General features: G+C 32.4%; 1 protein-coding gene across 6 annotated transcripts in view; it reads right to left on the bottom strand.

The window, feature by feature from the left end:
• The window catches only part of Relch (RAB11 binding and LisH domain, coiled-coil and HEAT repeat containing), a 99,999-nt gene that overhangs the window by 78,805 nt on the left and 4,622 nt on the right, over window positions 1-16,572 (bottom strand). For all 6 annotated transcript variants that reach the window (XR_006848150.2, XM_046428188.2, XM_046428187.2 and 3 more), the window contains exon 2: window positions 5,128-5,217. Coding sequence is in view for 5 of the 6 variants with exons in the window: in XM_046428188.2 (XP_046284144.1) it covers window positions 5,128-5,217 (90 nt within the window). In the remaining variant the exon portion in view is untranslated. The remainder of the gene's footprint in view (window positions 1-5,127; window positions 5,218-16,572) is intronic.

Raw genomic sequence — 16,572 nt, 5'->3', positions numbered from 1 at the left:
AATACCTAGAAAATAAACTTATTCCACAAATATTTGTGAGTGGACATTCCAATGTTTGATGCTATTATGTGATAAATCACATAAATTAAAAAACATAGTTTATTTATTTTTTTGGTGGTATTAGGGATTGAACCTGAGCGTGTCCCACCACTGAACTACTTGCCCATTCCTTTATATTATTTTTATTTTGAGAAGATCTTTCTAAATGGCCCAGGTTGACTTTAAACTTGCAATTCTCATATTTCAGCCAACCGAGTAGCTGGTATTACAGGTGTGCACCATCATACCTGGCTAGAAAGGATAGTTTTTATTTCTCTAGATCCTAGAAGAGTTGAGATACAACAAACTAGAGAAGTTATCTAGTAACAGGTAGAGATATGAGAACAAAGTCAGGGACTCTGAAGCTAAGTGAAATATATATATTTTTAATTTGTTCTTTTTAGTTATACATGACAGTAGGATATATTCTGACATACATACATGGAGTATAACTTCCCATTCTTGTGGTTGTACATGATGTGAAGTTACACTGGTTGTGCATTCATTTTTGAACATTGTAAAGTTATATGTAATTCATTCTACTGTCTTTCCCATTCCCCTGTCCAATCTAGTGAATCTCCACTCCCCACACCCCATTGTGAATCAGCACCCACATAACAGAGAGAGCATCTGGCCTTTGGTTTTTTGGGGCTTGGCTTATTTCACTTAGCATGATAGTCTCCAGTTCTGTCCATTTACTGGCAAATGCCTTAATTTCATTCTTCTGTATGGCTGAGTAATATTCCATTGTGTATATGTACCACATTTTCTTCATCCATCCATCTATTGAAGGGTACCTAGGTTGTTTCCATAGCTTAGCTATTGGGAATTGAGCTGCTATGCACATTGAAGCGGCAACATCACTATAGTATGCTCATTTTAAGTCCTTAGGATATATACCGAGGAGTGGGATAGCTGAGTCAAATGGTGGTTCCATTCTAAGTTTTCTGAGGAATCTCCATACTGCTTTCCAGAGTGATTGCACCAATATGCAGTCCCACCAGATATGTATAAATGTACATTTTCCCCCACGTCCTTGCCAACACTAAATGAAATCTTATGAACTCAAACAGGAATACTGGTGGTTCTAAAAGCAATCAGATCCTTGTTGCTGTTTCCAAAGCACCGAATACATTTTTATTACAGACACAGACATATTTCAGAACACATTTCTCTAGGGTAGAAACTTAATCTCTTTTGTACTTCCATACTGAGGGTCTAACATTGTGATGAACATAGCAGATGCTCAAATTACAAAAAAACAATTTAAATAATGGCAATCCCGATACTTAGAATGTGGATCTCTCTTGATACTTCTAAGAAAACTTAAGGCTTTTACTTAAAAATCAATTAAATTAAGCTCATTTTGGTTTGATTTCTTCTCTACTTAAATCACTTTTACGTGAAAATGTATACTTCCATATTTGTTATGGTTTTGATATTAGGTGTCCCCCAAGAGCTCATGTGTGAGACAATGCAAGAAGATTTAAAGGAGAAATGATTGGGTTATTAGAGTATTAACCCAATCAGTGAATTTAGGGGAATGGTAATAAAAATGTGCTAAAAACAAATGTAGTATCTATTTCATAAATATATTATTTAAAGATTTATTTTTTAGTTGTAGTTGGACACAATACCTTTATTTCACTTATTTATTTTTATGTAGTGCTGAGAATCGAACCCAGGGTCCTGCACGTGCGAGGCGAGCGCTCTACCACTGAGCCACAACCCCAGCCCCTATTTCATAAATATTGACAGGTAATTTAAAGATTGGAAAAGACCTTATATTTGCCTGGGAGGACCATGGGCTCATTATCTGTATTATCTATAACCTCCTTTTACACAAGACTGGCACAGAAATGTAATAAAACTTTCTTTATTCTTAGTGAGGTAAGCCTTTGATCCAATGACAGATGACAAGACAAGTATCTTTTCTGAATTATTGTCTTTTCATAATTTTTAAATTACTACCAATGATTAGCAGACTCAAAATCTTTTGGAAAGTGGTAACTGTGATTAATTGAAATTGTTGTGAAGTCTCACCCACATATTAATACATTTTATTCAATAAGAGGCTATAGTAGAAGACCATTAAAAGATTGAAAGCTATTCTCTTGGGATAATATATGTTCTTTCTCCTTTTTCTACTGAAGATGAAAGCATTTATTTTAAAACAAGCACAATGTAATAATTAAAAGTTATTTTATCTCTCCAAACTTAGAGATACATTTTTTAGATAAAAAATGTAAGGTCTATAATGATGATTTAGGATAACTATTTAAATAAATGATAACAGTGCACCAAGAAAAAAAATGTAAGGTCTAAACTATCACATATTTAATAAATTTCACTGTTGGTTATGTAAGTCTCTAGGGCATCCAGATCTACTACTTCTTTGTTCACTGTCTAGCATTTGGATGAGTGGGCATGGGGGAAAGGACAAAGAGAGGGTTGGTGGTTACTAGAGAATGAAACTGATCAAACGGGGTTTTCATCTATGTGGGAATATGCCACAATGATACCCATCATTCTGCAAAACTGAGATGCACAAATTTAAAAAAAGGGAAAAAAAACTGAGTAGCTACCAAACAATCGTCATCTCTATCTTTAATAATACATATCCAAACAGTTATATTTGGCAACATTTATAAATCAGAAAGTGTTATGTATTAGTTTATTTCAAGTACACAAAGACCCTCAAAGGTCAAGGGTGCATTCTTAACATTTAATGTAGTTCTTGCAACCTAGTACAAAATTAGTGTTGTATCATATCAAAATACGTGCAGTTTAACATATATTAGGTTATCACAATAATGAAATATATTTGTTAACCATCAGAACTATATTTACTGGGTTTTATACCAAATTACAATTTGATAAGTGATTACAGGTGTGTGCTACCACACTTGGCTGAATGAGATTTTTAACCTTCTTACTCAGAGTTCTGATAAAAAGTTAGGCAAGGAATGAAAATGTACATAACTGTGAAATTTGGTTAGAGAAACTTTAATTTTCTTTTCTACTTACATTGCTGTGAATAGATTATCCCAAGGAATTTGTGATTATAAATTTAATCTAAACATTTTGCTTTTTCATCTATAATGCTTTTTTTCCTTTAATAAGAGGTATTAAATACCTACATAGTGAGAATAATGATGAACCCCTTTAATTTGTCTCAATCAAAAAGGTAAGTTTTCAAATTTAAGTTGAGGAAAAGAACATAATTATGTGGCCAACTTCTGGGTAGGAGTTTTTTTCTAATATTTAACAATATATACAGTAAAACAGTTGGGATATATTTAGTCTAAATCAACTAAAATTTCACATATTTAATATATAACCTACAGCTAATACCTAATATGTAATTACATGTAACAATGCTACTTTACAAATGATACAATAGGATAAAATAATCCCAAAATTATTTAAGAAATTTCCAGTTGATTTGCTAATTTTTAGATATTACTGACGTATTCAGTTTGCTGTTTGGTTATGACTACCAATAGGTGATGCTTATCACTAAACTGTAATTTGATATAGGGAAGTCACATTAAACTCTTCTAGGGATTTCCCCATTAATTGATAATGCTATTGTTTAGACTATTAAGTCTTGTCTCAGCTTTTGTTGAAAAACAAATATTTTTTTCCCTAACTTATATCAATGTCTGAGTTATTCAAATGTTCAATATCTATTCTTGGGCAAGGAATGGAAAATTGTATATTGAAATGTTATTTTTAATTAGGTCAAACCTAATCTTTTATGAAAGGAGACAGACTGTGGTATAGTTAATTGTGGGCTCGTGTTGCTAGGCTATCTGAATTTGAATCCTAGCTCTCTTCTTATATAATCCTTTGAGTGCCTCAGTTTTCTGGGGAGGAGACGATGAAGATAATTTTATTATTCAATGAGTTAATCAACATTTAGAGTATCCAGAATGGTGCTTGCGCCTTCTTTAGTACTCATTTTCATTCATAGTGACAATTTCAGGTAATATCATCTTTGGTAGGTTTTACCAAACTTATTCCAGTAAATCAAATAAAAATTCAAGAGCTGGGCAAGAGAGGAATCCAAATTATGGTTATTTTCTGACCTCATATTTCCTTCACAGGTTCTATCTATCCATATGGCATCCCTCCTATTTCATGAGTACCTACATTCCGGTGGAGCTCAAAATACCCAAGCGGTACCTGCCTGCTTTTCTCATGTTTTGCAGTGACAAAGTCTTATACAAACTACAATGCTTGCAACACAATCTAGAATGCCTTCAAGGGCAGGGAGCCTCAGCCTTGAGGCACCAGAAAGTACCACATATTTATACTTTTTTTTTTTTTTTTTTTTTTTTACATATTTATACTTAAGGAGCTAGGCAAATTCATGGTGGACCCTCAGCAGATTCCACTGGGCTCATCTGGTCCTCTGAAGTACTTGCAAATATAGTGGTGATACTTAGAGGGCAGGGCTCTAGGGAGAGGAGTGAGCTATGGAAGGTAAGTAGACTGACTGAGAAATAGATTAGAAAGATGCTGTCCTTGTTACTGATATAGGTGGGGTCCTGGAGGACCCTGCGAACCAATTATTAACCTCTATTTTCTGAATCAGGGGAAAGTCAAAAGTTTCTAGAGATATGTTATTATGGCTCAGGAGCACCCAGGGAATTCAAGATAAAATTTTACTCACCAATGAGACTGGAATCAGTTTTGAACAATCAATAGAATTACAGTGATACACATACCCGAATATGAACCTTGGTTTGGAGAATCAAAGCAATGAGGCAAAGGTTCAACTAACTTTGTATTACCCAGTGGCTGAGTTAAGTCTGTTTAACACCGGTTTTAATACTAGTTGGTTGTAAGTTGCTGGCTACAGGCCAAATTCAGGTATGTATATCCAGAAACTCTTAGCACCCTGGTTGGGGTACTCCAAACTTACAATAAATTAGAATTTAATAACAATAAATTATTAGCACAATTTTATATAATAACTATGCATATTATATTAACATACCATATTGTTGAAGAAAGATAATTCTTCAAGCCATTTCATTATTTCTGCAAAGTCAAGAATTCAGTCTGTCTTCACAATCTTACCTGCCACTCTCTCATCTGTTTCCCTGTTACCATCATCTGAATATCTTGCAAAGTCTAAAGAATCCAGAGTACTGATGCTTCCAGCTCGATCTGTAATAAATAGAAAAACAAAAGCATTAGATAACCAGTATCTTATTTAATTGTCAAAATAAGGGATTGGAATTCAAATACCAACAAATATTTCCAGTTAATAAAACCATGGAAACAAAAAAAGGTAAAAAGTTCAAACCAATTGAACTACTTCAAAATAACCAAGTTTCCCTGCCCAAATCTCTGGCCAATGCCTGAATAATGTACATACACTGCAAAGCAGTCTAGCTACAGAAAAAAGCAGAACAGAAATTTGAGTTTCCATCAGAGAGAAAGATTTTGTAGAGTTATTCTAAACAAGATAATTGCCTACTAAAAAACAAACAATATTCTGAAAAAAGAGAATCTAGACTTCACAACCTACCAGACACATTGTCCATCATACTGTCCAAAATACTCTACATGCAAGAACTGATAAAATGTGATCTAGTGTCAAGAGAAAAACACCATCAACCAGGACAACCCCAAGATAAACCAGATGCTGAAATCAGTAGACAAAAAAACTTTAAACCTAGCTATATATATAAATCTAAGTAAGGGAACATATGTAAACAATGAGTGGAAGGAGTGGAAATCTTAGAAAATACAGAATATAAAAAAATACCAATAGAAATTCTAGACCTGAAAAATTTCTGAAATTAAATTTTACTACAGAGTTCTAATAACAGAATGAAAAGGAGACAGGAAAGTGTCAATGACTTCAAAGATACATTAATTAAATCTGAAGGGTAGAGGAAAAAAAGATTGGAAAAATTTAACACAGACTCAGGGACCTGTGGGACAACATAAAACACGTCTAATATATGCAGGATTGGAATCAGCAACATGTGAGACAAGAGGTGGGAGAGATACAGATTCAAGATCAGAGAACATCAAAGAGGATATGTAAAGAGAGCAGAAACTTAGATATATATAAGCAAACTGCTCAAAACCAAAACTGAAGAAGAAATACTAAAAGCAAACAGAAAAAAAATACATTCATATAGAGGAACAATGATTTGAATAACTACTGATTTTGTATACAAAAGCATCCAGATTGGAAAGGAAGAAGTAAACTATTTCTATTCACTGATGACATGATTTTGTATAGAGGAAATTCTAACAATTTTACTAAAAAACAAACCTAATAAATGAGTTTCTCAGGGTTACAGAACATAAGAACCAATAAATAAAAATATTCCAGATGTTTATATGCTAAAGGAACAATTCAGAAGTAAAATTTAGAAATTATTTTTATTTCCAATAACACCAAAAAAGAAAAAAAATAAAAATAAATTTAACAAAAAAAGTGTAAAACTGTACAATGAAAGAGGCTGAAGCAAGATTGGAAGTTTGAAGCCAGCCTGGCCAATTTGGAAAAACTGTATCAAAGTGAAAAAATAAAAAAGGGCTGAGGTGTAGCTTATTAGTAAATCACACCTGGGTTCCCTCCCCATCTCCTGCCCCCCTACAAAAAGCCAAAACCTTGTTGAAAGAAATTAAAAATGATCTAAATAAATGGAAACACACCCAAGATCATGGACCAGAAGATCAGAGTCAGGATGATAATATTCCATAATTAATCTTTAAATTCAAAATGATTCCTACTAAAAACTCCATCTGGCTTTCTTTTTCTTGCAAATTTTGGGAACAATTCTAAAATTCCTATGGGAACAAAAGAGCCTCCTTCCCCCAACCTAGGCAAAAAAAAAAAAAAAAAAAAAAAAAAAAAAAAAAAAAAAAAAAAAAAAAATCCATAAAATGTATAAGAATGAAAGACTCATGCTTTTTTATTTTAAACTCAGTACAAAGCCAATGTACTCAAGACAGCATTATACTAGCATAAGTTTAAATGCAATAAATCTAAGAATCCAAAAATAAACCCTTATATTTATGGTCAATTGATTTTTGACAAAGACACCAAGATAATTCAATGGGGTAAGAAGTTTTTCCAAGAGAAATGGAAACAGGTTCATGCAAAATCTGGTTTGCAAGTGTTTATTAACAGTCTTATTTTATTTACAATGATCACAAAATACAAATAAACCAAATGTCCATCAACTAAAAAATGGATAAATGTGGTATAATCACAAAATGGAGTATTATACTGCTGTAAAACAGGAATGAAGTACTTTCACATCACACAACACAGGTGAACCTTGAAAACATGTGAAGTAGAAGAAGTCAAACATATAAAACCACATATTATATGCCCATTCAGATGAACCGTTCAAAACAGTAAATTCACAGAAACACAAAGTACGTCACTAGCTATCAGGAGCTAGTGGTAGAGGAAAACTGGTAATGACTACTAATTTGATTTGGGATGATGAAAATGCTTTGAGAGAAGAGAGGGGTAACAGTCACACAATTTTGTAAATACACTTAAAAACTACCAAATCATACATTTAAAATATATATATATATATTTATTTATTTTTAGTTATAGGTGGACACAATATCTTTATTTTACTTTTATGTGGTGCTGAGGAGCGAACCCAGAGCCTCATGCACGCTAGGCGAACGTTCTACCTCAGCGCCAAATCATACATTTTATAAAGTGAATTTAGCTGGGTGTGGTGGCACATACCTGTAATCCCAGCTATTCAGGAGGCTGAGGCAGAAGGATCACTTGTGTCAGGTTGGACAACATAGTGAGATCCTGATCTCAAATCAATTTAAAAAGGAGTAGGCATGCAGTTCATTGGTAAAGCGCTTGCCTTGCACTCATGAGGACTTGGCCCTGGATTGTATCCTCAGCACCGCAACTCCCAGACCAAGGAAAGTAAATTTGTGGTATATGAATTATCTCATTTAAAAGGTAAGACAAGGGCTGGGGATGTGACTCCGAAGAGCAATCACTCACCAAGAGTATGCTAGGCCATGGGTTCAATACCCAGTACTACAAAAAGCAGGAACAATAAAAAAGATTAGACAATAGAAGTGTTGGCAAGGAAGTGAAGAATCTAGAACAATTCTATCTAGCTGGTGAGGAAGCAATATGGCATGGCTACTTTGAAAAACAGTTTGGCAGTTCCTAAAAGCTAAACATAAAATGACCATATGACCCAGAAATTCTATCTCCATCCAAGAAAAATGAAAATGTATGTTCACACAACATCTTGCACATGACTGTACAGAGGAGCATTATTCATAATGGCAAAAAAAAGAGAAACAACTAAATCCAAATGTCTATCTATTCATAAATGGAGAAATAATAAGTGGTAAACATCTGTACAATATAATGTTGTTCACCAATAAACAGAAATAATGATATATGCTATAATAATGAGTGAAACTTGAAAACATTAGTCTGAGTGAAAAATGCCAGTCACAAAGAAATACATATTGTATAATTTCTATCTATACAAAATGTATACAACAGGCAATTCTAAAGAGACAGGGAATAGATTAATGGTTTTCTTAGCTTGGGGATTGGGGGATGAATGTGGTATCTGCTAATGAGGAGAGATTTGTTTTGGTGATTATGAATATGCTTTCAAAATAATGTAATGATTACATAATTCTGTAAACATACTAACACACAGTCAACTGTATTCTCTAAATGTGTGAATTATAAGATACCCAACAAAAATACTAAGTTAAAAAAATGAAAGAATATCTTCAGAGTAGAGTAAGGAAAAAAATCCTATAAACCAAGAATCTATATCCAGTAAAATGGGCTGAACTACTCAGCAAATTAAAAATAAATAAAAAGCGCTATTGATAAATGCAACAACATAATGAAATCTCAAATGCTGTATGTTGAATAAAAAAACCTTAGATGTATCTACAATATAATTTCATAAATGTTATGTTTTTTAGAACAGGCAATAGTAATTTATGGCAGAAAAAATGTGATAATAAAGGTTCTTATGGTGAAAGGCTGGAAAGTGTGAGAACTAATCAGGAAGGAGAAGAGGGACTATCAGGGGAGATGGTAATGTTGAGTATTTTGTAGGAGTATGGTGCATTCACTTGTCAAAATGCATAAAATGGTACACTTAAGAGTTACATACTTTACTATTTTAAAATTTTACCTGAAAAGAAAAAGACCAAATTTTAAAATAATGACTTCCAATTAATGACATATACACTAAAGTGTTAAGGTGAAAATATACTGCTACATGCAACTTAATATGAAAAAAAAACAAAAAATATGATTGTCAGATGAAAGGAAGGTTTAAGAAATGTATAGAGAAGAGATAAAGCAAATAGAGTAAAAATTGTAGAACCTAGATGATGGATATATAAATATAAACTTCATTCAACTTTTCTGTATATTTTTTAACTTATAAGTATCAGAAAAAATAACTTAATATGAATGAAGGGGAGAAATCAGCTAACAGATCAGGATTCATAAAGTTCTAATGTTAGAGTAGCTACTATTTCTACTGTCTTAAATAAAATTTTGTGTGCCACCCCAACTGATATTGAACCAAAGTAAGACTATGTTGTCACTAAAAGAAAAATAAATTTCACAATATAAACCTAGTGAGGAGTTTTACTTATAGACATTAAAATAGGTGAAAATGTAAACCATTATAAATACACTTGCCTGGTAAATAATTAATTTGACATATTATAAAACAAAGTTCCTGGGTCAAAATATATATAGGAGTTAAATTTCCAATTTTATGCCAGACATGGTGGCACATGCCTATAATCCTAGAGACTCAGGAGGCCGAAGCAGGAGAATCCAAATTAAAGACCAATCTCAGCAACTTAGTGAGAACCTGTCTCAAAATGAAAAAGGGCTGGGGACTTAGCCAAGTAGTAAAGCACCATTGGGTTCAATATCTGGTACCCCCCCCCCAAAAAAAAAAAAATTCAACTTAAACACTGTTCTCCAATGTTTTATATCATACCACAATTATATTTTCAGTCCAATTAAAAAAAACACATTTTATAAATATTTACGAATATCAAAGAATATGTATACATGATAAATCATCCCAATCCCACTAGAACTAGAAATGAATTAGATTAATTTTTTCCACTGAATTTCTAAATATTCAATTTTGACCTTTTTTCCATGTCTAAACATGTATTTTTTTAAACATTTATTTTTTAGGTGTAGGCAGACACATAATACTTTTATTTTATTTTAATGTGATGCTGAGGATCAAACTCGGTGCCTCATGCATGCTAGGTGAGCGCTATTCCTTTGAGCCACAACCCCAGCCCTAAATATGTATGTTTTTGTAGGAATAGAATGAAATCACATACACGATTATCTTGGTTTTTTTTTAAATGAAGTTTGTACAGTGTAATTTTGCCATACTATTAAAACTATTGATACATATTACTAAACTGCTTTCCAACATAAGCATACATAGCAATTTGAATCCTCCTGTAGTATATAACTGTATTTGTCAATGCTTGGCATTATTTTTAAATCTTCCATTAATTGAACATAATGTAAAATTATATCTTGTTTAATAATGCATCTCTGATTCCTAATGAACTTGAACTTTTTTTTTTTTTTTTTTGAAAAATACACTGGCCATTACCTTTTATGGATATGTGAATGAATTTTCTAGTCACATCCTTGGTTAATGTATCTGATATATGAGTTCATCTGGCTATCACTATCCCTACCATTAAGTCCACTTGAGTATTATACTCTGCTTTTAGTCACAAGTCTTGTTTCCTCACTAGCTATTCTGCTTCCAACCTATATATGAATACATGTACACTCAATAGGATAAACTTTTAAAAACCAACATTCTGGTATGTGTATTATTCCTCATGTCGATGAAATTGTAAGAATGATGTGGCTGCTGATTTCAGATAAACTTTTTTAATGTTCTCATCTCTTACTAGCTTATTAAGTCTTTTTCTTCCTCCTTTTATCTTCAAATATTTTTAATTATACATACATGTTTAGATTAGAATCTCTTTGGTCATGATACATTATTCTTCCTTTATACTGTTAATATTTCTCTTTTAAGTTTTAAAGAACTCTTCTATGCAATAAGTAGGATCTATGGGGAAGGTAAAGGCAGTTTAATTTTCAACTTGGTATTATTATGACTACTAAAAAATATTTTCTAAAATTTTTTTAGTTTCAAGTCAACAAGTTTATAATCTATAAGAATAAAAAAAGCTCTTATATCTTTTAAAATAATAATTATGTTACAAAAAAATCTAATTCATTAAAATCTATTCCACCTTGTCAGAAAAATATTATTTATGGAAAAAAGTGATTTTAACTTTGGTAATGCTTCTTTTAATTCAGTCACAACTCTTTTATGGCACAACCAGATGCCTTATGTGTCCCAATACCACCTGAAGATTGAGGTGGGAGGATAACTTGAGCCCAGGAATTCAAGATCAACCTGGGAAAACTAGGATTGTAGCTCATTGGTACAGCACTTGCCTAGAAATGTGAAGCAATGGGTTTTATCCTCAGCATCACATAAAAATAAACAAATAAAATAAAGGTATTGTGTCCATCTATGACAAAAAAAAATCATAGGGACATTATTCCCTGCCTCACACACAAAACAATAATAATAATAATAGAAGAAAAAAAAGGAAAAGGCAAGAAGCTACCATATGAAGTACTTTAACCACAAAACATATTCTTTAATACTAGGATGCTTGTGTAACTTCCTGATAATTCATTTTATAACTCAGAAATTAATGATTAGAAACTTTCATCATAGTTGGAAAACCGGTAAAACTTGTTTATAAGTTTATCAAGTTTGAGAACTAAATTCATTACACACAGTGTGACTATAAGATATGCAGTATGATTTCATAAGTCACATACAAAACAGCTTTGTTTATATTTACATGTAATATCTTACTATTGATGAAGGAATGCACTTTTATTATAGTTAAAAAAAATTAGCCCCAAATCCTTGAAAAGGTATCTTGTAGGAATTACACAGTACTTTACGAACTAAATATATCAAAAATACTCACCAGCTGCTAATAGAGTATTGATTAATTCAATAAACATTTGTTTAACTACTACATACAGGTTAGTGAAGGAAAGATACATCATCAAAATATAATTTTTTAAAGATTATGTATATACAGTCCGAATAGTGTATTGTGTATGCTTGTATATGTTTTTCTTTTTTTCTTTTAAAATCTTTTTAGTTGTAGATAGACCCAATATTTGTATTTTTAAAAATTTTTATGCAGTATTGAGGATTGAACCCAGGGCTTTACATGTGCTAGACAAGAACTCTACCACTGAGCTACAACCCTAGCCCAAATGTTTTTTTCAACACACTCAGGTTATTAATAATAACTGACTACTTGGAGTAAAATTTTAGTTTTTCAATGCATACTCCTCACTATACTATTTGAACGTTTTTGTTTGTAGTTGGCATTTTCTCCATACATTTACTCTTTACGATAAACAGTTTATAACTGAAAAAGTCCTGAAAGTATCCGATCCACAGTTAAATTTTAGGGGGAAAAAAATAGAGTGGCTAGCTTTAAATTATGATTATTTCAGCAAAGGTTATTTACTGAAAACATGCCTAAAAAGCATGTCATGATAAATAACACAGACGTAAACATATATAATAAGATACATATATTCAACAAATAAAAAGATACTACAGTGGCTCAGGAGACTAAGGCAGGAGGATCATGAGTTCAAAGCCAGCCTAAGCAAAAATGCAATGCATTAAGCAAATCAATGAGACCCTGTCTCTAAATACAAAAAAGGGCTAAGGATGTGGTTCAGTGGTTGAGTACCCCTGAGTTCAATCCCCGGTACCAAAAAAAAAAAAAAAAAAAGATACTACTAATAAAAATTTACCTGAAAAGTAATTGCATTTATATATGAGGTTATGTATAAGCATTTTTATATATTATACTTAAGGATGAAACTCAAAGATTAATGTTCAAGAGAAAAAAACCTATAAAGTTACTCTAAAATATGAAAGCTAAAAGAGTATGACTAACTATAAATTTGCTACTTTGGAAGTAATATAAAATTGCTTTCAATACTAGGGAATATTTTCTTTTAGGTGAATAGTGTATTTATGAATGCCAGAGTAAAACCACAATAGTACTCTGCTTCCTACAACTCAAGGTCAGTTTTGAAATTATTTGAAATGCCTATGTATTAAAAAGTTAATGTCTGGATACGCCAGAATCCAGATATTGTTCCTTGGGGGTTGGGGGAAGCAGGACAGAGGGGAGCCTTTTACTTCTATAATCTATGAGTTGCAAAACTCACATTTATATCTTTGAATCCTCAATTCTTTTCCAATGCTGGGGTTCATTTTTCATTGGCCATTCAAATATTTTCAAAATATTTGAGAGCTAAAACAAAATTTTAGAGAGTCCAATGCCCTCATTTGGGAAACTAAAGGCTGTTTTTATTCAACTGATATTTACTAATCCATGCTGCTACATATAAAACTCAGTAAGACTTGGTCCTTACTTTAAATAACTCTGTAAGCCATCGGAATTAAGTCATGTACACAAATAATAATACATTGATATCACCTATACAGTGATCAAGCTAGGAATAAAATTCAAATCTTTCAGCTTGCAATCCACTATTTTTTACTCTGAAGAAAGAGGATTCTACTATAAGCTAAATTCCAAAGTCAAAATATTTAAATTTAGGAAGAGATTTAAAAGCTGAAACTTTATTGACAAGCTATTCACATAGGTTAAGATTTCTATAATGACAGATGATTCTGCAATATGAAAGGCTATTAGATTAAGAGGATGATAACTAGCAATAACAATAATAGAAATAATTAACATTTTTTCTGACTATGTACTCTGTGCTTATATAGACAACCTTATTTAACTGCGTTAAGAACTCCATGTAAGAATAGTCATTACCATCAGTATTTTACAGTAAAGGCACAGACTATTGAGAGTCATGCAACTAGGTAGTAGAAGAATAGAACTGTGAACCTTAAGCTCTACAACACCAAAACCAAAGCTTTAAACATTAGTTTTCTTGAACAATATGTAAGAGTATCCAGGTTTTGATCTCTTAGATTCCAGGTAATACTCTGCATGGCCTCAGAAAAGTGCATCATTGACACAATCTTGCTTTGGTAGGGTTAGGGAAACAGACTACATTACAAACTAACAATATTATAAAATACAACTATCTAAAATTAATTATTTAACCAAACTTCAACATTTATTGAAAGCTTGTATACCAGGCCTAGTGTTAAACACTGGTAAAGCATAGAAAAATAAAACATGATCTCTTCTCTATACTCACATTAAATAATCATTTGTAAATTGCCTACATTAAGCATTTATGCTATATGTAAAAAAAAAAGAGACATATAAAAGCTTCACACTCGCTGGGAGCAGTGGCACACCCTGTAATCTCAGCAGCTCAAGAGGCTGAGACAGGAGGATCTTGAGTTCAAAGCCAGCCTCAGCAACAGTGAGGTGCTAAACCACTCAGTGAGGTCCTGTTTCTAAATAAAATACAAAATAGGGCTGGGGATGTGGCTCAGCAGGCGAGTACCCCTGAATTCAATCCCTGGTATCCCTTGCCCAAAAAAGCTTCACACTAATATCTTTTTTTTTTTTTTTAAACAGATTCCTCTTCTTCCTCTTTTGCTTTTTTTAAATCTTCATTTCATGTTTATGTGGTGCTGAGGTTTGAACCCAGTGCCTCACGGGTGCAAGGCGAGCACTCTACCACTGAGCCACAACCACAGCCCCCTTCACACTAATATCTTAAAAAAAAAAAAAAAAAAAAAATCAACTAAATATACCTAAAAGTTAATAGTACCATTAGAGTTAATTAGAGACACATATAAATTCACAAGTCTATATATAGTAAATTTCCCTAAGTAGAACAGAGAAAAAAAATACTTTAAAGGATTTCAAGATCATTACAGACTGAAGAAGCTTTAGGGAAAGGAATAAATATAAATAGGATCTTCTTTTCAGGATGCACTTGTTATGAGAAAAAGGAGGAAGGAAGAAAAGTATTTCAAGGTAATATACCAAGAAGTTTCCAAGTACCAGTTCAGGAAAATATCATGTATGTTCCAGGGACACTGAAGAAACCATGTGATTAGAATAAAGATTTTATATGTGAAAGACAAGGATGCACATTTCCTAAACAGGTTTGTAAATCCTCTTTCTGCAATATATATTTTACCAATTAAAAAGCGACTGAAAAGAGTTGTTTGGGACATGAGGAAGCAATTTTCAAAGGTTTTAGCTTTAGTGACATGAAGAATAGCTTTGAAAATCAAGATGGAGGAAGACATTAAAGTCACAGGATAATCCTAAAACTGATGATCCAGATTTGAACTAAAGGCCTTAACTAAGGCAGCACACAGCACAGAACTGAGAGATGGTTAGAAACAATATAAAAATCTGATACTACCTTGAACAATACTGTCTACACACAACATGACCATCTGGTTTCAAAAACAAATGAACATCATTTCTGACTTCTGAGAACTTGTGAGATAATAGGTGAGAAAATCTGGAAGACTACATTTATAATTTCAACTGTGTTCTGCTCCTCCTTGAGACTTAGCCATGCTCCATTACTAGACTGGAAACTTAAATCTTAACATCAAATTTTAGATTAAAAAAAGTATAAGCCAATTTGGCCTTGTTAGACTTTTTCATTCAGAACCACCAATGAATATACTTGGTTTTCAGTATAAGATTGGTTGATGATCCCAGTTCATGGCTGGTATATTCTACAATTACTTACAATGTGAATGTCCTGATTTTAATTAAGTTAAATGTTGTATCTCATGGTTGCCTAGAAGAAAATTGATGCTTCAGACAGATGATTCAGCTCCGCCTTAGTATGATACTATGGTTTGTCACTTTATTTTTTAAAATAATTGGTTTTGTATCACCTGGCTTGCTTTCTGTGTTAAGATTGACCATTATACCCTAGGTACATGTATGATTGCACGAATGGTATGACCCTACTTCGTTCATATACAACCAGAAGTGAAAAATTGTGCTCCATTTGTGTACAATCAATCGAAGAGCATTCTCCTGTCACGTATAACTGATCAGAACAAATAAATTAAATAAAAGATTGACCATGATGAGTAAATAAAACATACTCTGAGTTACTAAGATAACTAAAATCGACTTTGTTTGATATGCTGTAATGACCTAAAATTTGCTGAACTGTGTTTTAAAGCAGACATACAGCAATAGTTGTGATAAAACAGAAAGAGCATAGACTTTGAAATTAGTGATCTGGGTTGGAATCCCAGTTTTGCCACTTAAGACATAGTATGTGGTAAAATATAAAAGGATATTTTACCACATACTTTTCTTTTCCAAAGAAAAGTTCCCATCCCCATCTTCCAACTAGCAATCTTACTCTGCTGGAACAATCTTCCTCCATATCCTTTTAAGAGTATGCTAGGCATA

This window comes from Marmota monax, unplaced genomic scaffold (genome assembly GCF_021218885.2).
Source record: "Marmota monax isolate L192 unplaced genomic scaffold, Marmota_monax_Labrador192_F-V1.1 WCK01_AAM20220418_F8-fsc00201, whole genome shotgun sequence".
Classification (NCBI taxonomy): domain Eukaryota; kingdom Metazoa; phylum Chordata; class Mammalia; order Rodentia; family Sciuridae; genus Marmota; species Marmota monax.
Note: the sequence above shows the minus strand (reverse complement) of the source record. Positions and strands in the feature narration are given on the sequence as shown.